At 37.9% G+C, this 25288-nt stretch overlaps 1 protein-coding gene across 1 annotated transcript; it reads right to left on the bottom strand.

The window, feature by feature from the left end:
* Nucleotides 1–19445: 19445 nt before the first annotated feature.
* On the bottom strand, nt 19446–20380 carry LOC119869207 (olfactory receptor 6C76-like). Its single transcript, XM_038588973.1, is given in 2 exon segments — nt 19446–20197; nt 20200–20380. Coding segments are annotated over 2 exon segments (933 nt in total).
* Between the last annotated feature and the right edge of the window lie 4908 nt (nt 20381–25288).

The raw sequence follows: 25288 nt of genomic DNA, 5'->3' as shown, positions 1-25288 counted from the left end.
GGTGGGTATTTGTTATTTCTAATGGCTGAGTAATATTCCATTGTATACATAGACCACATCTTCTTTATCCATTCATCTTTCGATGGACACCGCGGCTCTTTCCACAGTTTGGCTATTGTGGACATTGCTGCTAGAACATCGGGGTGGAGGTGTCCCAGCGTTTCATTCCATCTGCATCTTTGGGGTAAATCCCCAGCAGTGCAATTGCTGGGTCGTAGGGCAGGTCTACTTTTAACTCTTTGGGGAACCTCCACACAGTTTTCCAGAGTGGCTGCACCATTTCACATTCCCACCAACAGAGTTAGAGTGTCCCCCTTTCTTCGCATCCTCTCCAACATTTGTGGTTTCCTGCTTTGTGAATTTTCCCCATTCTCACTGGTGTGAGGTGGTATCTCACTGTGGTTTTGATTTGTATTTCCCTGATGGCAAGTGATGCAGAGCATTTTCTCATGTGCTTGTTGGCCATGTCTATGTCTTCGTCTGGGAGATTTCTGTTCATGTCCTTTTCCCATTTCATGATTGGATTGTTTGTTTCTTTGCTGTTGAGTTTAATAAGTTCTTTATAGATCTTGGAAACTAGCCCTTTATGCTTTCCTTTCTTTTTTAAAGCTTAAATCACTTACACTGTTTTTGAAGATTCATTCCTCTCCTAAAAAGAAACTAGAGTGTGACATGGTTTCTTTAGCTTCCCCATCCCAATCTCTAGTCTCAACGCTCGTCGTCTGATAAGAAGTATTGATGTTCTTCATTCAAGAATCACTTTGTATAGTTTTAATTGAAATCAGTAGCAATTCACATAGGTACTATAGATGGAGATATTCCAGGAGTTCAAGAATAGTCATTGGATCACTTAGGTCACTAACAAATGAACTCTACCCATAAGGAATTTGTTCTTTCTCTGCTATATACCTTGTTATTGCAGAAACTGAGTCTGACACATAGCATGCATTCATAATTTTAGATGAATGATTTAATGTACCTTATGTATAATTTAACTCAGTCTGCATTTTATTATTTTTTAAAGGAGAGAAAATTTTAGGCAATAATGATAATTAACAGGCTTACACTGCAACATCAGGATGATTCGAATTGCCCTAACTCCTGTGAGTGTACTCAAGATAGAACCTATTTCTTCATTTAAATAATCTACTTCCCTTTCTACACCCAAAAACCTATTTATCTCTTACTGACCCTTTTATAACATGCAATCAATAAATGAAGTGTCTTTTAATATTCATAGTATGAATTTCACCCATCTTTTTATACACATATTAGAAATTCATTTAGCTGTCCAGTTTTTTGTGCTATGTAGAACCAATTTTTAGAGAAACAAATGCCTAAGCATAGAGACAAACCAATAAACCAACTTTTTGTAAGGGAAAATGGTATTCTCCCATTTCTGTGCCTTGAAACTGCCATAGGGCCTCTAAAAACACTTTCATTCAACTTTTGGTTGCCTTGTCAATACTCCTTTCTCTATCTCCTTTTCCATCAATCAGTCACACATCAGTAGCACAATGTTCAACTCTTCATTTGCATTAACACTTCCAAGATATAGAATATAATAATATAGTAACAGTAAATTGCTCTCTTTTGTGGTGATTATGAATTGGGAGTTGGATGTATACTAGTTACTCTATCACCCCTAGGATATGTGAGCATGAACAAGATTCTTTGGGTAATGGAAATCTCAGGAGTTTGGAATCAGTCAACCTCAAAAAGGAATTCTGAAATATCCAAATAACGGATGACCCTTCCACGCCTAGAGAGTGATTTCTTTGTGAGCCGCTCATACCAATCAGTGGCTTATACAAGGAAAGAAAAGCAGGGTTCTTTGTTCTCAAACTTCCTGAGATTTTTCTTTCTTTTTAAAAAAATAATTTAAAGACACAGAGAGAGGCAGAGACAGACAGAGGGAGAAGCAGGCTCCCCATAGGGAGCCCAATGTGGAACTCGATCCCAGGACCCCGGGATCACACCCTGAGCCAAAGGCAGATGCCCAACCTCTGAGCCACCCAGGGGCCCCTGAGATTTTTCATATCCCCTCAATCTCTGGTCAAATTCTATTTTTGCTTGTGTTAGAAAATCAATTTATTAACAGTTTCTGTGCAAATAAAACAGTGTGCTAATAATTTACTATGGCTTATTCTTTGCCTGTCCTTTGATTTTGGTTTATCTAAGAATTGATGCTCTCTGACTACTTCAGGGCTACAAAAAGGGCAAGAAGTAGAACAAACTACAAAGTAACTAAAAATTGACATCCTGCTCTCATCTCCTTTTCCATCCTTCCTCTCTGGATACACAGCAGGCAAAAGTTGCACTTGTGAAATATTCTTTTCACTTTGTTATCTTGAACAGTGTCATACAAGTCATTATCTAGAGAACAAATTGTGCTCCATGAACAATAAAAATGGCCTCTCTCTCCTCCAGTCATCCAATTACTCAAATTATTGTTATTGAGGAATTAGATATTAAGGGAATATTTTTGTTGAATTAACAGATGTTTGGGAAGGATTAAATTAATTCTTTTAAAATTTTTCATTGCAAGAGAATATTTACAAATTAGAAAATGTGGACATTTTAAGCAATGTAATATTCTTTTGGGGTACAAATTCCAAGGATTGGAAGGTATATTTCTGTATGTTCTTGAAATTACACTACACGGGTGAGTAATTATGGATGCAAAAATATAGCTCTGGCTATATGATCTTAAGTCTTACAAAGGGCTATTGCATAGTTCACAACATGTCTACTACAATTTTCCACATTAAAAGTTGAAACAAGCTTAAGTAACCATATTACAGAAGAAATGCCAGCAAATGTTTCTTTCTCTTACCTCCTATAGGAGAAAGTAACTCTTATGTCTACCTACAGTACTTACTCTGGGTAATTACTGGTGGCTTCAGCTGGCAGCTCTTCCTGTGTTTCACTGTGTTGTGTGGAGAAGATGTGCCTCAGCCCAGGTCCAATGGGATTATCAACTCATAGTCACTCTCCAGGCATTTTCTGGAGGGTCTTGAGTTCTTTGAGCTTTCTGTTTTCATATCATATAAAAACTGTCATTGGAGACTCTTATTTTAAACATTGGAAGCATTTTCCTTTGGTCTCGGCCAGGAAGAGAAGAAAACTTAACGTAAGGAAAGAGAATAAACAAATTTCCTCAGGGTTTTGGAAGTCATCTCTGATTGTTCTGAGCTAGGGGTTGGCTTTTCTACTCCAAAAATAATGATATTTATGGTCCTTTGCTCTATCTTCTGGGGATGCCCTGAGATCATGTTTATGAATAACGTAAAGGATCCTTAGAGACCTGAGTTCTAGTGTCACCAAGGAATATTTTGCTTAATGAACTTTGGCAAAGCAACTAAAATAGCTGCAGGGATGCTCTCCTTTGAGACAATAAGAACAACAGCATCAGAGATCAGGTACCCATCGTACTAATGAGAAAAATTGTGCAAGCTTAACCCAATCTTCTACTACACTTTCTAAAGATATGGGTATATGACACTTTAATAATCAAAATATTTTGCCTTACCTAATCCCGCATGATATAATTTTGTTTGTAAAATGTCTGGTATGTATTGAAAAAATTACTATGTTCAATAACATTGAAGAACAAATTTATTTATTTATTTATTTATTTATTTATTTATTTATTTATTTTAACATTTTATTTATTTAATCATGAGAGACACACAGAGAGGCAGAGAGATAGGCAGAGGGAGAATCAGGCTCCCCACAGGAGCCTGATGTGGGATTTGATCCCAGGACCCTGGGATTATACCATGAGCTGAAGGCAGACAGTCAACCACTGAGCCACCCAGGCACCCCTGAATTTATTTTTTTTAATTGCAGGAGTATTTACCTACATTTGGCAAACAGGAAAAAACATATATGGCAAACATATTTTTATCCTGCCTACAGACAATGCTTGTTAAGACCATGGATGACTCAAAAATATTTCACTTAATTGGAAGCATGGCTCTAAAATTTCTGTTGTGAAATATCTGCCCCTGAGAATTCGAAATATGTGTTAAGAGGAACCCATGTGAAAATATTTTAAGACATAAACTAAGGTTTGAAGGACTGGTTAAGAAATGTTGCTTTTGATCAATTATAAGGGGGAAATAGGAATTACAGTAGCTTGGAGATGAGATGACTGCTTAGAAATCTGGAAAGACCTTGTATGGTTGCATATTAATTGCTTTGGGAGTTATGATTCATGATGGTAGATTAGGGCTCATGATTAAAACATTTGTCATGATTAAGAATGAAAACTCCTACAGTAAAGGCGGGAGAAAATGCCCTTTGTGCAAAATGCTTGAATAAATAAAGCTAATCTCTACTTTTTATTACTTTTTATTATACCAGCATCACTTCAATGTCTTTTCCTAATTTTCATTTTATATTTTAATTGAGGCAAGTATTTGTTTTTATAATTATTCTTCATTTTAATATTTTTCACACAATAAAGTTTTATTTATTATTAGGATTTATGTTGTGGGAGGCAATATATTATAGGAATAGGTTCTTTTTTTAAGATTTTATTTACTTATTGAGAAAGAGAGATTTTATCCCACCTACGAGGGAGGTGGGAGTTGGATGGAGGTGGGGTGAAAGGGGCAGAGGAAGAGGGGAAAGCAGATCCCCTGCTGAGCAGGAAGCCTGATTCCATCCCTGGACCTGAGATCATGACCTGAGCCAAAGGCAGACACTTAATGGACTAAGCCACCAAGGTGCCCTGAAGCAGGTTCTTTCACGCTGGTAAGTATTCAAATTTTTGGTCTGGGGAATAGAAAGAGGATAAATAATGAATTTAAGATGTATGAAAACTATGACTTTATAGGTTGGATTTGAAAAAAGAAGAATGAATCCTATCAAGCAAATAATATTGTACAACTTCAGAAAGTTTTAGTGCTGGATATTTAAAAATTTTCCTTCCATCCTCTTACCTGTTTTTTACTACTATATGTAGTAGGCTGATATATGTAATATAACTAATACTTTTGCATTTAGAAAGGCCTTGATCTTAAATATATCTTATAACAGGTAGGTCATCTTTTTCCCAGATGATTCTCTTAGATTTTTCACACATATATTATGAGTAAATTTTAATGATTTTTCCATGGATTCATCAATTGGATTTGCAATGCCATACACTTGCATCATTGCACAGCTTTTAAATAAATCAATCGGAGAAGGACAAACATTATATGGTCTCATTTATTTTGGGAATATAAAAAATAGTGAAAAGGAATAAAGGGGAAAGGAGAAAAAACGAGTGGGAAATATCAGAAAGGGAGACAGAACATGAAAGACTCCTAACTCTGGGAAACGAACTAGGGGTGGTGGAAGGGGAGAAGGGCGGGTGGTGGGAGTGACTGGGTGACGGGCACTGAGGTGGGCACTTGATGGGATGAGCACTGGGTGTTATTCTATATGTTGGCAAATTGAACACCAATAAAAAATAAATTTATAAAATAAATGAATGAATAAATAAATAAATAAATAAATAAATAAATAAACTTATTTTATAAAACTCTACCATGCGTACAAAACAATGTATCATTGTAGAGGTATCCACAAGCTAGGTTGAGGAACAGAATATTAGCCGTACCTTAGAAACCTCCTGTTTGTCCATCTCTGATCACATCCTTCTTCATCCCTGATAGAGGAATTTAAGGGCCATTTAGTTTCTACTTGTTCTCTTCGTTCTTCTTTTGGTCCGGGGAAGCTGACCAGAATACACTGCATGAACAAGCTCCTTTTCTGTGGATTTTATTTTGAGTTCAGCCATTGAGAGCCCCTTAGAATATCATCATCAAGTATCGTATCAAGATTATGGTTTTGGGACGCCTGTGTGGCTCAGCGGTTGAGCGTCACGTCATGATCCTGGGGTCCTGGGATCGAGTTCCGATCGGGCTCCCTGCATGGAACCTGCTTCTTCATCTGCTTTGTCTCTGCCTCTCTCTTTGTATTTCTCATGAATAAATGAAATCTCCTTTAGCTATGACCTGGAAATGTCTTTGGAGAACCGGTATAAATTTCTCAAATATTTACCAAATATTGTTATATTCTGGAAGTTTTATGAGATAATTTTCTTTGGAGATTCAAAGTTTGTATTCAATATATGAGTATTCAGACTTTATATTTTTCACTGTATTATTTTGTAGAGATTTCAAAACTACTTATAAGTTTATTGGAAAAATTATAATTATTTTAATGTATGCTTATGTTGTGTGTAGTTATGTGCACTCTATTTCCTATTATGATTGAATTCCTTGCTTTTTTAATAATAAATTTATTTTTTATTGCTGTTCAATTTGACAACATACAGAATAACACCCAGTGCTCATCCCATCAAGTGCCCCCCTCAGCGCCTGTCACCCATTAACCCCCACCCCCCGGTCCTCCTCCCCTTCCACCACCCCTAGTTCTTTTCCCAGAGTTAGGAGTCTTCATGTTCTTTCTCCCTTTCTGACATTTCCTACCCATTTCTTCTCCCTTCCCTTCTATTCCCTTTCACTATTATTTATATTCCCCAAATGAATGAGAACATATAATGTTTGTCCTTCTCCGATTGACTTATTTCACTCAGCATCTCACCCTCCAGTTCCATCCACGTTGAAGCAAATGGTGGGTATTGGTCATTTCTAATGGCTGAGGAATATTCCATTGTATACATAAACCACATCTTCTTTATCCATTCATCTTTCGATGGACACCGAGGCTCCTTCCACAGTTTGGCTATTGTGGACATTGCTGCTAGAAACATTTGGGTGGGGCACCCCGGTGGCACAGCGGTTTAGAGCTGCCTGCAGCCTCGGGTGTGATCCTGGAGACCCAGGATAGAGTCCCACATCCGGCTTCCTGCATGGAGCCTGCTTCTCCCTCTGCCTGTGTCTCTGCCTCTCTCTTCGCTCTCTCTGAATGAATAAATACATAAATCTTTAAAAAAATAAAAAGAAACATTGGGGTGCAGGTGTCCCGGTGTTTCATTGCATCTGTATCTTTGTGAAATGGTGCAGCCAGTCTGGAAAACTGTGTGGAGGTTCCTCAAAGAGTTAAAAATATACCTGCCCTAGGACCCAGCAATTGCACTGCTGGGGATTTACCCCCCCAAAATTCCTTGCTTCTTTTCTTTTAGTCACCTTTGAGAGAGATTTTTATTTTATTTTTTTATTTTATTTTATTTTATTTTATTTTATTTTATTTTATTTATTCATGAGAAACACAGAGAAAGGTAGAGACATAGGCAGAGAGAGAAGCAGGCTCCCCACAGGGAGTCTGATGCAGAACTCCATCCCAGGACCCTGGGATCATGCCCTGAGCTGAAGCCAGATGCTCAACCACTGAGACACCTAGGTGCCCCACCCTTGAGAGAAATTTAATGATCTCATTAGTCCATGTAGTCATTCCTTTTTGGGCATTACAGGTTTTAACAAAAGGTTTTGCTCATTGTCTATTTGTTTCTTCTCTATTTTTATAATATTCTACTTTAATATTTATTACTTTCTTTTTTTCTAATTTAGTTAGGTATAATGTCATGCTTTTTTTACTTCTTTGGATTAATGCTTAATGTTGATTTTAAGCTCTGATCATTTTTTTTCTAATGCACTTGGATCTAAATATGCTATAATCACTTTATACTTACTGCACAAATTTGTTACTTTATATTTTGTATGACATATAAAATGTTCATTCTAATATTTGTTGTGATTTATTTTTTGCCCAATGTCATGTTTAGATGCTATTTCATTATTTTCAAATATATGGTGATTTTCCATGGTTTTTTCTTCTTTATTAACATCTGATGAGAATTTATACTGTGTATTATTTCACTCCTTTTTAATTTTTAATAACAGTTTCATGGCTCAATATATGGGTAGTCTCAGTAAATATCCTACAACGACTTACATAAAATACCAATTCTGGGGCAGCCTGGGTGGCTCAGCGGTTTAGCACCACCTTCAGCCCAGGGCCTGATCCTGGAGACCCGGGATCGAGTCCCACGTCAGGTTCCCTGCATGGAGCCTGCTTCTCACTCTGCCTGTGTCTCTGCCTCTCTCTCTCTCTCTCTCTCTCTCTGTGTGTGTATGTGTGTGTGTGTGTCTCATGAATAAATAAATGAAATCTTTTTTTAAAAATACCAATTCTGGAGTATTTGGATGTAGTATTTTATATGTATCAATTCGTTCTAATTTGCATATTAAACTTGCCAAGTGTTTTATCCTTAAAGATATGTTTTATAGTTTTTACATATTTATTATTATCTATTTTCTCTATCAGTTACTGAGAATAGTTTGTTATAATATTCACTGTGGATTTGTCTATTTCTCTTGAGAGTTCTAATGATTTTTCTGTGTTTTGAAATCTGTTATTAAAGACATTTGAATTTACAATTGCTTGAACTGTGTAAATTTTGTCATTATGAAATCTTTATCTTTAGTGATTTTTTTTATCTTGAAAGATATGTGCTTTTATTATTATTAACATAGGTATACAAGCTTTATTTTCCCAGTATATGTTTTCTGTATGTTTTCTATGCTTTTACTTGAAATTTCTGCACATATTTCAGATGTGCCCCTTGTAAGAAAACATGTTGGTTTTAAAAAAGAACTGTTCAAAGTTACATATGCTTAGTTGAGGGGATATTATTATCTTTTTTTAAGCAGCTGAAATCCAGAGTTCATATTTGTGCTGTACATTCTATGAGTACTGACAAACGTATGATGACGTATGCAGCACTGTCGTATTGACGTATTCTCTGGCATAAAAATCCCCTATGATCCACCAATTCATTGCTTCCTCCCTCCCTCTTAGCCCCTGGTAACTTCTGATTTTTTGCTATCTCCATAGTTGGCCTTTTCCAGAATGTTACATAGTTAGAATCATATAGCATGTAGCCTTTTCAGATTGTCTTCTTTCACTTAGTAATATGGTTTTAAGGTTTCTTCATGATAGCTCATTTCTTTTTAGGGGTGATAAATATTCCGTTGTATAGATGTACCACATTTTATCCATTCATGTGCTGAAAGATATCTTAGTTGCTTCTACGTTTCAGCAGTTATGATTAAAGCTGCTATAAACATGAGTATGTGGAGTTTTGTATGAATGTAAGTTTCTAATCATTTGCATAAATACTAAGGAGTAAAATTGCTGGACTGTATGAGCAAGAGTATGTTTTGCTGTCTAAGAAATTACCAAGCTCTTTTCCAAAGTGGCTGTACAGTTTTGCAATAAATGAGATTTTTCTGTTGATACACATCCTTGCCAGCATTTGATGTGGTCAGTGTTTTTTTTAACACTTTTAATAGGTTTTAAGCAGTGCCTCATTGATGCTTTAATTTCTAATTTCTTTGTGATATATGATCTTGAACATCTTTTTATGTGCTTCTATGCCATTGGTGTTTCATTTTTGGTGAAGTCTCTGTTCAAATCCCTCTCCAGCATTTGAGTTGTACATTTTCTTGTTGTTGAATTCTAGTATGAGCATACGTCCTAACTGAAAAGTATTTAACTGTACTTTAAAACATTTTTAAAATCTTTTTAAAAACTTAGAATAGATAGTTTGATATGAACCACTTAGCTCAGCATTGTCAGAAATGGAATACATATTTATTCACTTCAACTTTTTCATGACTTTATTCTTAGAAAAAGTTAAATTTCCATTATAATTGGATGCCACCTTCTTAACCTATTTATTAATTAACATTCGTATCCTTTCCTGGGTGAAAATGCACTAAGTGTCCTCTGAAATTCACACTCACAAGTCGCATGTGACAAATGGTGTGATATTGAAGACATTATGGAGAAATGGTATGTTTGTCAGAATCCTGAAGGAAGGGGGCGGGGCAAGATGGTGGAGGAGTAGGGTCCGCAAGTCACCTGTTTCCACCAACTTACATAGATAACTTTCAAATCATCATGAAAACCTATGAATTCGACCTGAGATTTAAAGAGAGAACAGCTGGAACGATGCAGACAGAAGGGTTTGAGCTTCTAACAAGGTAGGGAGGCAGAAAAAAAATAAAAAAGAATCAAGTGGGGGAAGGGCACTATAAGGAGGCGGGCTAAGGGGGCCGGCGGGAGCTTCCGCAACAGGAGAGCCCTGTGTGGGGGAAGCAGGAACTTTAAAAATTTGCACCAGATGCTTCCCGGATGAAAGGCGGTCAGCAGGGAACTCGGGGGGAACCACAGGAGGGGCAGTGAGGCCTCCACATTCCCAGGGTCACTAACAGAGGAAGTGCAGCTGGGGAGAGCATGACTCAGCCTGTGGGCCCAGCTCGGTGAAGGGCTGGAGGGTGGAGGGCAGGGCCCCGGGGAGAAGGCTGCTCCGGGCAGAGGGGGGTCAGGAGGGCGCTCCAGGCAGAGGAGGCTGGGCCCGGCTGCCTTCGGGAGCCGCAGACCGGGAGCGCGACTCTAGCAGCACTGGCCCCGGAGCCCAGGGTGCCAGAGGACACAGCCCAGGATCCGGCGTTCCCCCTAGGACAGGGGGAGGCAGGGAGGGCACAGGACAGTGAACACCAGGCGCCCCCAGGCTGTGCAGGTCAGCGCCCCCCGCCCCCGGAGCATCCAGGCCAGTGCGGACTGGGAGCTGCAAGTAGCTACTGCGGGGAGCTGACTCCAGAGCTGGGGACACGGCCGCCCCCAGTGTTGTTCTTCCTCGTATCACCCTGTGCCTGGGACAGAGTGGGGCCAAGGGGACAGGGGCCTCACAGGATAAACAGCTACCACTGAGCTGTGCACCTGGCAGGGGGCGGGGCAGATCCCCCAGGTGCACACACCTGATTGTCCGCACAACAGGCCCCTCCCCCAGACGACCAGCTGGAAGGACAGGGGAAGAGGAAGTTCTTGACCAAGCAGCACTGGAAAGCTCCAGGGGAAGTCAAGGGATTTACAGTATGTAGAACCAGAGGGTATCCCTCCTTTTTTTATTTTCTTCCTTTTTCCAGTACAACTCATTTTTATATCAGACTGTAAATTTCCAGTTTTTTTCTCTTTTCTCACCTTAACTACAATATTTTACCACCTCTTCATTTTTAAATTTCTTCCTTTTTGACTTTGATATTTCTACAATTACAGGTTCTAGATATACTTTCTACTTCTAGATTCCCTTCAACATACTCAATTTTGGGAGATACACAAAATATGCTCTTTTTGTTTTGTGTTTTTTCTTTTCTCGGCCTCATTTTGTCCTACAATGGCAGAAGGTAATACCTTCTAAAATATGACCACCATATACCAGATCCAAGTGGTAACACCATGCTGGTTCATCCTGTGAGATGCCTGATTTCCATTCTGCCCTCTCTTTTATCTCATTTATGTTTTGGTGGTCAATATTGCACCCTTAAACAAATATTTCTGGTTTATATGAATTTGGGAATGAGCATCATCTAATATACCAAACAATATACTCAGAAATAAGAGGATCACCCCTTAGAACACCTCAGGTAGACTAAATTCTCCCTCCAATACAACTTCTTCGCCACCACCATCTCTCAATCCCACCCCCCCTTTTTTCATACCCGTTTTTCTTTCTTTTTCTTTTCTTTTCCTTTTCATCTCTTCTTCTCTAGGATTCCTGGCCTCTTATTTTTTACTACTTAGTTGTAAAATGTGTTTTTCACTTTAGTGGTCCTTTTGTTTTATTTCATTCTCATCTTTGTTTTCAATTTCTGGTCTCTGACCTTGGCAGAATTATCTACAGTCAAATTTACTTAGGTCGTGGTTGATATTCTTGATGCAGCCCGCTCATACAGCCACTCTGCACTGAGAAAAATGACTAGAAAGAAGAATTCACCACAAAAGGAAGAATCAGAAACAGTACTCTCTGCCACTGGTTACAGAATATGGATTACAATTCAATGTCAGAGGGCCAATAGAGAAGCACAATTATAAAGCTACTGGTGGCTCTGGAAAAAATCGTAAAAAATCAAGAGACTTCATGACTGCAGAATTTAGATCAAATCAGGCCGAAATGAAAAACCAATTAAATGAGATGCAATCCAAACTGGAGGTCGTAAGGATGACGGTTAAAAGGTAGAAGAAAGAGTGAGTGACACAGAAGACAAGTTGATGGCAAGGAAGGAAGCTGCCGACAAAAAGAGAAAAAAACCATTAAAAGATCATGAGGAAAGGATAATGGAAATAAATGACAGCCTCAAAAGGAAACATCTATGTTTAATTGGGTCCAGAGGGCACCAGAAAGGACATAGGGCCAGAAAGCATATTTGAAAATATCATAACAGAGAACATCCCTAATTTGTGGTAGGAAACAGGCATTCAGATACAGGAGAAAGAGAAGGGGCCACCAAAATGAATAAAACCCAAAAAAACATCTCGACATTTAATAGTGAAACCTGCAAATTCCAAAGATAAAGAGAAAATCCTTAAAGCCTCAAGACACGAGAGACCCCTAACTTATATGGGGAGAAATATTATATTAATAGCAGACCTCTCCACAGAGACCCGGCAGGGCAGGAAAGGCTGGCAGGATATATCCAGGGTCCTAAAGGAGAAGAACATGCCGTCAAGAATGCTTTTTCTCTCTCCAGAGAGCCAGCAAGTCTCTCATTCAGAATAGGAGAAGAGATAAAGAGCTTTCAAGATACACAGAAACTAAAGAATATGTGATCACCTAACAAGCTTCAAAAGAAATATTAAGGGGGACCCTCTAAAGAAAGATGAAGCCTAAAGAAACAACCGACAAAAACAGGGACTGAATATCATGATGACACTAAATTCTTATCTTTCAACAGTACCTCTGAATGTCAATAGGCTTAATGATGCCATCAAAAGATGCAGGATTTCAGACTGGTTAAAAAAGCAAGACCCAACTATTTGCTGTTTCGAAGACACTCATTTTAGACCTAAGGACACTTACAGCCTGTAAAGGAAAGGTTGGAGAACCATTTGCCATTCAAAGGGTCCTGAAAGGAAAGCAGGGGCAGCAATCCTCACATCAGATAAATTAAAGTTTATCCCAAAGACTGTAGTAACAGATGAAGAGGGACACTATATCATACTTAAAGGGCATATCCAACAAGAGGACCTAACAATCATGAATATTTATGCCCCAAATGTGGGAGCTGCCAAGTATATCAATCAGTTAATAACCAAAGTTAAGACATACTTAGATAATAATACACTAATACTGGGAGACTTTAAGACAGAGCTTTCTCCAACTGACAGATCTTCTAAGCACAACATCTCCAAAGACCCACGAGCTTTCAATGATACACTGGACCAGGTAGATTCCGCAGATATTTACAGAACTTTGCATGCCAATGCAACTGAATACACATTCTTCTTAAGTGCACATGGAACTTTCTCCAAAATAGACCACATACTGGGTCACAAATCAGGTCTCAACCGATACCAAAAGATTGGGATTGTCCCTTGCATATTTTCAGACCACAATGCTTTGAATCTAGAACTCAATCACAAGAAGAAATTTGGAAGAAACTCAAACACAAGGAGGTTAAAGAGCATCCTGCTAAAAGATGAACGGGTCCCCCAGGGAATTAGAGAAGAATTAAAAAGATTCATGAAAACTACTGAAAATGATGATACTGTTCAAATCTTGAAATACAGCGAAAGGAGCCCTATGAGGAAAATACATCGCAATACACGCCTCCCTCAAAAATTGAAAAAACTAAAAAAAAATTTTTTTTTGAAAAAACTCAAATACACAAGCTAACCTCACCAGGAAGTGGTTCTTTGAAAGAATTAATAAGATAGATAAACCCTTAGCCAGCCTTACTTAAAACAAAGGAGAAAAGACTCTAATTAATAAGTCACGAATGAAGGACAGCCCAGGTGGCTCAGCGGTATACCTCCACCTTCAGTCTAGTGCCTGATCCTGGAGACCCGAGATCGAGTCCCAAGTCGGACTCCCTGCATGGAGTCTGCTTCTCCCTTTGCCTGTGTCTCTGCCTCTCTCTCTCTCTCTCTCTCTCTCTGTATCATAAATAAATATTTTTGTAAAAGTCACGAATGAAAAAGGAGAGATCACAACCAATACCAAGGGCTTACAAATGATTTTAAAACTTATTATGAGTAGCTATACCCCAATAAATTAGGTAATCTAGAAGAAATGGATGCACTTCTGGACAACCACAAACTACCAAAACTGGAATAGGAAGAGATAGAAAACCCGAAATGGCCAATAAGCAGGGAGGTAATTGAAGCAGTCATCCAAAGCCTCCTAAGACACAAAAGTCCAAGACAAGATAGCATCCCAGGGGAATTAAACCAAGCTTAAAAAAGAAACGAAACCTATTCTACTAAAGCTGTTCCAAAAGATACAGAAAGGGATGGCATACTTCCAAACACTTTCTATGAGGCCAGCATCACCTGAATTTCAAAACCAGACAAAGATCCCATAAAAAAGAATTATAGACCAATATCCCTGATGAACAAACATGCAAAAATTCTCAACAAGATACTAGCCAAAAGGATCCAACAGTCCATTAAGATTATTCACCATGACCAAGTGGGATTCATCCCCGGGATGCAAGGATGGTACAAAACTCATAAAGCAATCAAAATGGTATTTCACATCAACAAGAGAAAAACCAAGAACCATATGATCCTCTCAATAGATGCAGAGAAAGCATTTGACAAAATACGGCATCCATTCCTGATCAAAACTCTTCAGAGTGGAGGGATAGAGGGAACATTCCTCAGCATCTTAAAAAACGTCTATGAAAAGCCCACAGCAAATATCATCCTCAATGGGGAAGCACTGGGAGCCTTTCCCCTCAGATCAGGAACACGAAAGGGATGTCAACTCTCACCACTGCTATTCAACATAGTACTAGAAGTCCTAGCCTCAGCAATCAGACAACAAAATGACATTAAAGGCATTCAAATCGACAAAGAAGTCAAACCCTCCCTCTTCTCAGATGACATGACACCGTACGTAGAAAAAGATTCCACCCCAAGATTGCTAGAACTCATACAGCAATTTGGCAGTGTGGCAGGATACAAAATCAATGCCCAGAAGTCAGTGGCATTTCTATACACTAACAATGAGACTGAAGAAAGAGAAAAGAAGGAGTCACTACCATTTACAATTGCACCCAAAGGTATAAAATACCTAGGAGTAAACCTAACCAAAGAGGTAAAGGATCTATACCCTAAAAACTACAGAACACTTCTAAAAGAAATTGAGGAAGACACAAGGAGATGGAAAAATATTCCATGCTCCTGGATTGAAAGAATTAATATTGTGAAAATGTCAATGCTACCCAGGGCAATTTACACGTTTAATGCAATCCCTATCAAAATACCATGGACTTTCTTCAGAGAGTTGGAACAAATCATCTTAAGATTTGTGTGGAATCAGAAAATACCCCAAATAGCCCCAAAGACCCCAGAGTTGGGGGCATCACAATGCCAGATTTCAGGTTGTACTACAAAGCTTTGGTCATCAAGTCAGTGTTGTACTGGCACAAAAACAGACAAATAGACCAATGGAACAGAATAGAGAACCCAGAAGTGGACCCTCAGCTTTATGGTCAACTAATATTCGACAAAGCAGTAAAGACTATCCACTGGAAGAAAGTCTCTTCGATAAATGGTGTGGGGACAACTCGACGTGTAGAAGAATGAAACTAGAGCATTCTCTTACACCATACACAAAGATAAACTCAAAATGGATGAAAGATCTAAATGTGAGACAAGATTCCATCAAAATCCTAGAGGAGAACACAGGCAACACCTTTTTTGAACTCAGCCACAGTAACTTCTTGCAAGATACATCCACGAAGGCAAAAGAAACAAAAACAAAAATGAACTATTGGGACTTCATCAAGATAAGAAGCTTTTGCACAGCAAAGGATACAGTCAACAAAACTAAAAGACAACCTACAGAATGGGAGAAGATATTCTCAAATGACGTATCAGATAAAGAGCTAGTTTCCAAAATCTATAAAGAACTTATTAAACTCAACAGCAAAGAAACAAACAATCCAATCATGAAATGGGCAAAAGACATGAACAGAAATCTCACAGAGGAAGACATAGACATGGCCAACACACACATGAGAAAATGCTCTGCATCACTTGCCTTCAGGGAAATACAAATCAAAACCACAATGAGATACCACCTCACACCAGTGAGAATGGGGAAAATTAACAAGGCAGGAAACCACAAATGTTGGAGAGGATGCGGAGAAAAAGGAACCCTCTTACACTGTTGGTGGGAATGTGTTATTCTGTATGTTGGCAAATTGAACACCAATAAAAAATAAATTTATTATTAAAAGAAATGAACTTTTGGGACTTCAAGATAAGAAGCCTCTGCACAGCAAAAGAAACAGTCTACAAAACTAAAGGACAACCTACAGAATGGGAGAAGAGATTTGCAAATGACGTATTATTTAAAGGACCAATATCCAAGATCTATAAAGAACTTATGAAACTCAACTGCAAAGAAACACAATCCAACCATGAAATGGGCAAAAGACATGAACAGAAATCTCACACAGGAAGACCTAGACATGGCCAACAAGCACATGAGAAAATGCTCCTCATCACTGGCCATCAGGGAAATACAAATCAAATCCACAATGAAATACCACCTCACAGTAGTGAGAATGGTGAAAAGTAACAAAACAGGAAGTAACAAATGTTGGAGAGGATGTGGAGAAAGGGGAACCCTCTTGCCCTGTCGGTGGGAATGTGAAGTGTTGTACCCACTCTGGAAAACTGTGTGGAGGTTCCTCACAGAGTTAAAAATAGATCTCTCCTACGACCCAGCAATTGCACTGCTGGGGATTTACCCCAAAGTTACAGATGTAGTGAAACACCACGACACCTGCACCCCGATGTTTCTAGCAGCAATGTCCACAATAGCCAAACTGTGGAAGGAGCCTCGATGTCCATCGACAGATGAATGGATAAAGAAGATATGGTCTATGTGTATAATGGAATATCCTCAGCCATTAGAAATGAGAAATACCCACCATTTGCTTCGACATGGACGGAACTGGAGTGTATTATGCTGAGTGAAACAAATCAATCAGAGAATGACATTCATTACATGGTCTCATTCTTTGGGGAATATAAAAATTAATGAAAGGGAATAAAGAGGAAAGGAGATAAAATGAGTGAAAATATCTATGAGGGTGACAAAAATTTAGACGCCTTCATCTGGGAAATGAACAAGAGGTAGTGGAAAGGCAGGTGGCCGGGGCTTGCAGTGACTGTGTGATGGGCTCTGAGGGGTGCACTTGGTGGGATGAGCACTGGATGTTATGCTAAATGCTGGCAAATTGAACTCCAATGAAAAAAAAAAGGAGTATGGTTCCTCAACTTGAGGGATGAAGGGTGTTCTAAAAAACAGAGATTATATGATATAATAATATCAAATATTTATTGGGCTCCTGAAATAAGCTTTAGGTTACTTAATTTGTGCTCGTCAAGTAAATAAAAAATCAGTAAAATAAAAATTCATGCAACTTTGTAGTTAAAATAAAACCAAGAAACTGAGTGCTTAAATAAGCTTGGTAGAAGTCATTTAAAGGAAGTTAAGCATATCATAAAAACACACACAATACTTTGAAGCCAGAATTTAGCAGTATAACTTAGTAGAAATACATTTGGTCTATAGCAATTAGACTTGTCAAAGTTGCTTTTAGGTGAAGGGATGATTCATTATGTATCCTCATGTCTAGGTAAAAAGAAAGGAACAAACAAATGAAAAAGGAAAATGATATGTATTATCTATATCATCCTATTTTTCTCAGTGTCTTAGTATGCTGATGATAAGAGTGTGGCTACTTCCCACAAGGCACCTGAAAATACCAGACACTAGTAACCACTAATCACCTTAATAATTTTTAAGTGATTAAATTTATATTGTGGTATATGTGTGTGTGTGTGTGTGTGTGTGTGTGTGTGTATGATTGTGGTTGGTAGCATCCAAATATGATCAGATATGTCACTTGGACAAGGCAAAAAGCTTCCATTTCACTTTCATAAATAAATGTACCAAGAGGATGCCACCGTTTACAGATTGTTAATATGCATCCTTAGGTGGACTTGCCTTTATCTGAATCTATCTAATCTGAAAGTTATGTGTGCTTTGCATACAACCAAATAGGCCAAGTGAAGTTGACTAGTAAAATTGGATGGTATTTTCTTTGCCTAAGAACTCTTTCCCTCTCTTTTTTAAGCAAGGGGAGATGGCTTATTTTTTATGTGCGATAGGCAACAATATAATCCCATATACTACAATAGGTGACTCTTATCAAAATTAGACTGAGACAATTTAGAGAAAAAACAATACTATCGGCTAAGATGTATGTTTATATATCCTCATAAACCACAGGCTTGGGTAAAGGTCCCTAGAGAGCTTCATTACCAAACCAAATGATGCTAGTTGTCTTTATTATGATTAATAGAAGGATGGTTGCATGTTATTGTCTTTCCTTTAAGTAATAACCCCAATTAAAAAATTTCTTCACTCATGAAATTTGTTCTTAATGACAGAGTTTATATAATATACATATGCACACATACATATATATGGAGAGGTGGGCAGGGGGTTGGGGTGACTGTGTGATGGGCACTAAGGGGGGCAGTTGGTGGGATGAGCACTGGGTATTATGATAAATGTTGGCAATCAATATACATATGATTTAATAACTAAAAAATACTAATGCCATATGCTTTTTGAATAAATGATGCAGGGATAAATAGCAACACATATATAATACTTGAAGCATATACATTTATATAAGAAGTGATTCAGTCATTTCTTTGTATTATGTCATGGGAAAACATTACAGATCATTCCATGATGATTTTGTGCTTAAATTCATATAAAGAGAATTTATAATATAGGAACACTGAATCCAAAATGCCATAAATAACTGTATTCCTGAGAAGTGATAAAACTAAGAGAGAAGAAGTAAAACAATGAATTTTCTATTGGTTCTCCGGCAAAATTGCTGTGTGTATAGTATTAACCTTAAAAACAAAACAGCTGGTATTTTACCAGAAAAAAAAATGGGTTTATTTGGGAATAACGAATAACAGAGAATTACCGTTTGGGTCATGAAAGCTATGGGCAAATCCAACAAAGAAGAATGTTATTTTCTGGAGAAGAAGGTGGAGGTTGGGAAGAGTTGCTCTGAACAAAAGTTTATTGAGAAAAGCAAGTATTTAGGGTGATGATGATCTCTCACCGGCTGAATTGCAAGAGTAGTTGATTTATTGTTAGAGAAGCAGTGTACATCTTTCCTCTTTGGGGCCTGTAATTGATTATTGTTTCCTCCCTCCATTTTTCTGCTGAGGTCTGTGACTGACAATTCTTCCTGTAGTTGATATTGAGTGGTATGGCTCCCCGCTTCCAGCTCCCTCTTCTAGCATCCAAAGTCGGCTTGATTGAGGTTTCCCACTTTAAATTTTTCACAATATTTTAGTTATAAATTACATCAGATCAATGGTTTTGAGAAAAGTATCTTTTTCACAACGTCCTTAAATGCTTCTTTCACCTGCTGGTTCCTTAAAGTGTAAATAAATGGATTCAGCATGAGAGCAACAGAGGTACTGAGCATAGCCACACCTTTTGTCAAAGCAACCCCTTCCTTTGCTGATGTTTTGACATACATGAAGATGCAGCTCCCATAAGAGATAGAGACAACTATCATATGGGAGGAGCAGGTTGAGAAGGCCTTTTTTCTTTGTTGAGCTGAAGGGATTTTCAGAATTGTTCTAAGGATGTAAGAGTGGGAGAGAATTACTAACATCAAAGTGGACATAAGAGTAAGTATGGCTAAAACAAAGCTCATGAGCTCTAGAGTACTTGTGTCTGTGCAAGACATTTGGAGTAAAGGAGCAGAATCATAGGTGAAGTGGTCAATGACATTGGAGTCACAGAAATCCAACTGCAGACCCATGGCTAGTGGTGGGAAGATTACCAAGAAACCAGCCACCCAAGAGCTGACTACAAGCTGGTAGCAAATCTTGTTACTCATGGTGGTTGTATAATGTAGAAGCTTGCAGATAGCCGCATAATGATCATAGGACATAGCAGCCAGAAGAAAAACTGGTTAGCCAAGGAGGACAAAGAAAAATAGCTGAGCTGCACAAGCATTATAGGAAATAGATTTGTCTCCAGTTACGATGCTGATGAAAAATCTAGGATTACAGGCAGAAGTGAATGAAATTTCTAAGGAGAAATTCAGAGGAAAAAATACATGGGAGCCTCCAGGTGGGAATCCAGCAGGGTAAGAATGATGATGGTGAGATTTCCAGTAACACTCAGTACGTAGGTGAGAAATAGAAAGAGGAAATTTACAGCCTGTATTTCTGGATTATCGGTCAGACCCAGGAGGATGAAGTTGGTCACTGATGTTCTATTATTCATTTCTGGGTGGTTGAGCTTTCACAAATCTTACTGAGAAAATCAATACAGACAATAATAAATCAGTTAGACAAGCTTAAATATCTGCCCCTATTTTCTTAATGTTATTTTCACAAAAAGTACCTCGCAGCTTAAACATTTTTTCTTCCGTAAATACATTCTTCATTTTCCCCAATTCTTTTATATATTTTATGGGTATACCTTCTGTGTTTAATATCAATCTTATTGATTGATTGTCAGATTATTGACATCTGAATAATGTCCTCTAATTCTCTGCTACACGTTTACCCTGCCTCCATTTTTTTACAAATGTTACATGGGAACTGTACTCATTGGGCATGAGCTCTTCTCATGCTTCACTTTTCCCCCCTAAAATATAGAAGACATTATGTTTTTCTTATGTCATCTTTTCTGAGCATAAAATTCCTACTGCTGATGGAAATTAGTGATCAACCCAACCCTAATTAATACTTTCTAGTGAAAATTCTGAGGGTTCTTTTTGGGAAGTACTGAATACTACCTCTATCAGTTTATTTATTGCCGTTTTCATTGCAAAAATTCAGAGATCAGGTCATTCTAATGTTGTATTCTGAACTTGTATTTGTATTAAACAAATAGTTTATATAAGTAGTACCCATATTTTCTCAAGCCGTTATACATTCTATTTTCAGATACTAATTGAGCCTTTGGGCTCCTATCTTTATTCTTGATTCTTTAAAAATATGATGTTTTCTAAACCATGAAACAGACTCTTAACTATAGGAACAATCTGATGGTTACCAGAGGGGAGGGGGAGATGGGTGAAATAGGTGATAGGGATTAAGGAATGCTCTTGTTATGCTGAGCACTCGATGATGAATGGAATTGTTGAATCACTGCATTATACATCTGAAAATAATATGGCACGGTATGTTAACTATATTGGAATTAAAATTTTAAAGAAAGGTATCTTTATATGAAATTTAATTAACTGTCATTTTCACTTCATTATTTAAAAATTCCTAATAGTTTTTTAAAATCTAGTTAACAGTTGAACATCTAAGAATATGTTCACAAAATATTGTTAATGAAGTTCAGAAGAACTCATATATAGAAATTAGATACAAACACTTTGCATAGATTATTTAGAACTATCTTGGACACCACACCAGGACTATCCATCAAGTCTTTCTAAAGTATAAATGTACCCACATTAAGGAAAATATGCCATGTTCCACATATTTCAGTTAATTGGTAGAAATTACCATTTAAAATATTTTTACAATTCAATTTATTAATTTAACTATTGAATATATATTCAACACACCACTCACTGCTATATAATGAATAGAAGTTGAAACATCCGACAAATAAAAACTGAGAATACTTAAACATTATCAAAAGACTGATGGTTAATGTGAAATATTGAATGAAAACTAATGTACTCAATTATGTTAAATAAAAAAACAAACAAGTGGTAGGCTAATGCTTCATGGAGAAATAACTATTTTCATTGTCTTCCCACAAAGCTGTGTATTTCTTTATAAAAACCTTGATGTTTCACCCCAAAACATCTAATAGAAATAGATGTTTCTATTCTAAAAATAGAATTTTTTTCATGTTTTACCTCAACATCCTCTCAAATCTAGAATCCTGAAATATTCCACCTGCTATCATATTACCAAATCTTCAGATAAAAGTCATAAAAGGAAAAGAACCTAGAATTATTTTTTGATAAGCTATTCTACTATTTCACAGAGGGCGATTTCCATTTATTTTCCTGAGGAAAAGGTAAACTTAGCACCTCTAATGTATTTTTCTATGGAAATGTTTTTTTTTATTTCAGAAACATCCTTTGACATAAATTCTTAATGACTTATGGGAAAATAGTAATAGGGTACTGATGAATCATGCACAAGATCAACTTTGGTTAGTATATTTTAATAGGTTTATTATGGGACTCATGTCCCAGGAGAAGTCTAAGAAAATTATCCAGCAGGATAATGATGAAGTATTTGGGGGCGGAGAGAATCCAGGTAAAACCAAACATACATTTTCTAATGTTCATATTCCTATGCCTTGTATCACTTCTAACACTCTGGGGAATCAGTTTATTATATGACAGGGAAATGGGCAGAGACTACTGAGAAGAAAGCGGGCAGCCTTGGTGGCTCGGCGGTTTAGCGCTGCCTTCAGCCCAGGGCGTGATCCTGGAGACCCAGGATCAAGTCCTGCATCAGCCTTTCTGCATGGAGCCTGCTTCTCCCTCTGCCTCTCTCTCTCTCTCTCTCTCTCTCTCTCTCTCTCTCTCTCTCTCTCTCTCTCTCTTTCTCTCATGAATAAATAAAATCTTTAAAAAAGAGAAATAAGCACTTAGTTCTACTGCTTATGAAATAATTTTAGAATTACTGAAGACTTTTGATATATAGCATTCCAACTAAAAATTCCATAGGGAATATTTCTTTGATTGAGCTAAACAACTATACGGGGACACCGGGTAGGCTCAGTCCGTTAAAGATCTGACTTTTGATATAAGCTCCGGTCTTGATCACAGGGGTTTTGTGCCAACACCATACTGTCTTGATAATCAGAGCTTTGAACTACAACTTGAAATCTGGCATTGTGATGCCCCCGGCTCTAGTATTCTTTTTCATATTCACCTGACTATCCAGGGTCTTTTCTGATTCCACACAATTCTATTTGTTCCAACTCTCTGAAGAAATATCATGATATTTAGATAGGGATTGCATTGAAGGTATAAACTGACCTGGTTGCACAGATATTTTCACAATATTAATTCTTCCAATCCATGAGCATGGAATATTTTTCCATCTCTTTGTGTCTTCCTCAATTTCTTTCAGAAGTGTTCTATAGTTTTTAGGGTATAGATCCTTTACCTCTTTGCTTAGGTTTATTCCTAGGTATCTTATGCATTTGGGTGCAATTGTAAATGGGATTGACTCCTTAATTTCTCTTTCTTCAGTCTCAGTGTATGGAAATGCCACTGACTTCTGGGCATTAATTTTGTATCCTGCCATGCTGCCAAATTGCTGTATGAGTTCTAGCAATCTTGGAGTGGAGTATATGGGGTTTTCCACGTACAGTATTATGTCATCTGCAAAGGGGGAGAATTTGACGACTTCTCGGCCAATGCTTTGAGGGAGGATTTTAATGCGATGTCTTTCCCCCTCAGAACTGCTTTTGCTGTACCCAAAGATTTTGAATGGTTGTATCTTCATTTTCATTAGTTTCCATGAATCTTTTTAATTCTTCTCTAATTTCCAGGTTGACCCTTTCTTCTTTTAGCAGGATGGTCATTAACCTCCGTGTTTGAAATCCTTCCAAACTACTTGTGGTTTCGTTCCAATTTCAAAGCACTATGGTCTAAAAATATGCAGGGGACAATCCAAATATTTCGGTATCAGTTGAGACCTGATTTGTGACTCAGTATGTGGTCCATTCTGGAGAAACTTCCAGGTGCACTTGAGAAGAAGTGTATTCAGTTGCGATTGGATGTAAAGTTCTGTAAATATCTGTGAAATCCACCTGGTCCAGTGAGTCATTTAAAGCTCTTGTTTCTCCTTTCCCCTTTCTTCCCTTTCACTATATTTTATATTCCCCAAATGAATGAAACCATATACTGTTTGTCCATCGCTGATTGACTTATTTCACTAAGCATAATACCCTCCAGTTCCATCCACGTTGAAGTAAAAGGTAGGTATTTGTCGTTTATTTTTTTAATTTATTTTTTATTGGTGTTCAATTTACTAACATACAGAATAACCCCCAGTGCCCGTCACCCATTCACTCCCACCCCCCGCCCTTTTCCCCTTCCACCACCCCTAGTTCCTTTCCCAGAGTTAGCAGTCTTTACGTTCTGTCTCCCTTTCTGATATTTCCCACACATTTCTTCTCCCTTCCCTTATATTCCCTTTCACTATTATTTATATTCCCCAAATGAATGAGAACATATAATGTTTGTCCTTCTCCGACTGACTTCACTCAGCATAATACCCTCCAGTTCCATCCACGTTGAAGCAAATGGTGGGTATTTGTCATTTCTAATAGCTGAGTAATATTCCATTGTATACATAAACCACATCTTCTTTATCCATTCATCTTTCTTTTTTTTTTTAATTTATTTTTTTATTGGTGTTCAATTTACTAACATACAGAATAACACCCAGTGCCCGTCACCCATTCACTCCCACCCCCCGCCCTCCTCCCCTTCTACCACCCCTAGTTTGTTTCCCAGAGTTAGCAGTCTTTTTGTTCTGTCTCCCTTTCTGATATTTCCCACACATTTCTTCTCCCTTCCCTTATTTTCCCTTTCACTATTATTTATATTCCCCAAATGAATGAGAACATATAATGTTTGTCCTTCTCCGACTGACTTACTTCACTCAGCATAATACCCTCCAGTTCCATCCACGTTGAAGCAAATGGTGGGTATTTGTCATTTCTAATAGCTGAGTAATATTCCATTGTATACATAAACCACATCTTCTTTATCCATTCATCTTTCGTTGGACACCGAGGCTCCTTCCACAGTTTGGCTATCGTGGCCATTGCTGCTAGAAACATCGGGGGGCAGGTGTCCCGGCGTTTCATTGCATTTGTATCTTTGGGGTAAATCCCCAACAGTGCAATTGCTGGGTCGTAGGGCAGGTATATTTTTAACTGTTTGAGGAACCTCCACACAGTTTTCCAGAGTGGCTGCACCAGTTCAAATTCCCACCAACAGTGTAAGAGGGTTCCCTTTTATCCGCATCCTCTCCAACATTTGTTGTTTCCTGCCTTGTTAATTTTCCCCATTCTCACTGGTGTGAGGTGGTATCTCATTGTAGTTTTCATTTGTATTTCCCTGATGGCAAGTGAAGCAGAGCATTTTCTCATATGCATGTTGGCCATGTCTATGTCTTCCTCTGTGAG

The sequence above is a fragment of the Canis lupus genome, unplaced genomic scaffold, assembly GCF_011100685.1.
Source record: "Canis lupus familiaris isolate Mischka breed German Shepherd unplaced genomic scaffold, alternate assembly UU_Cfam_GSD_1.0 chrUn_S1542H1730, whole genome shotgun sequence".
NCBI lineage: Eukaryota > Metazoa > Chordata > Mammalia > Carnivora > Canidae > Canis > Canis lupus.
The sequence above is the reverse complement of the archived record's forward strand: the minus strand, read 5'-3'. Positions and strand labels throughout refer to the sequence as shown.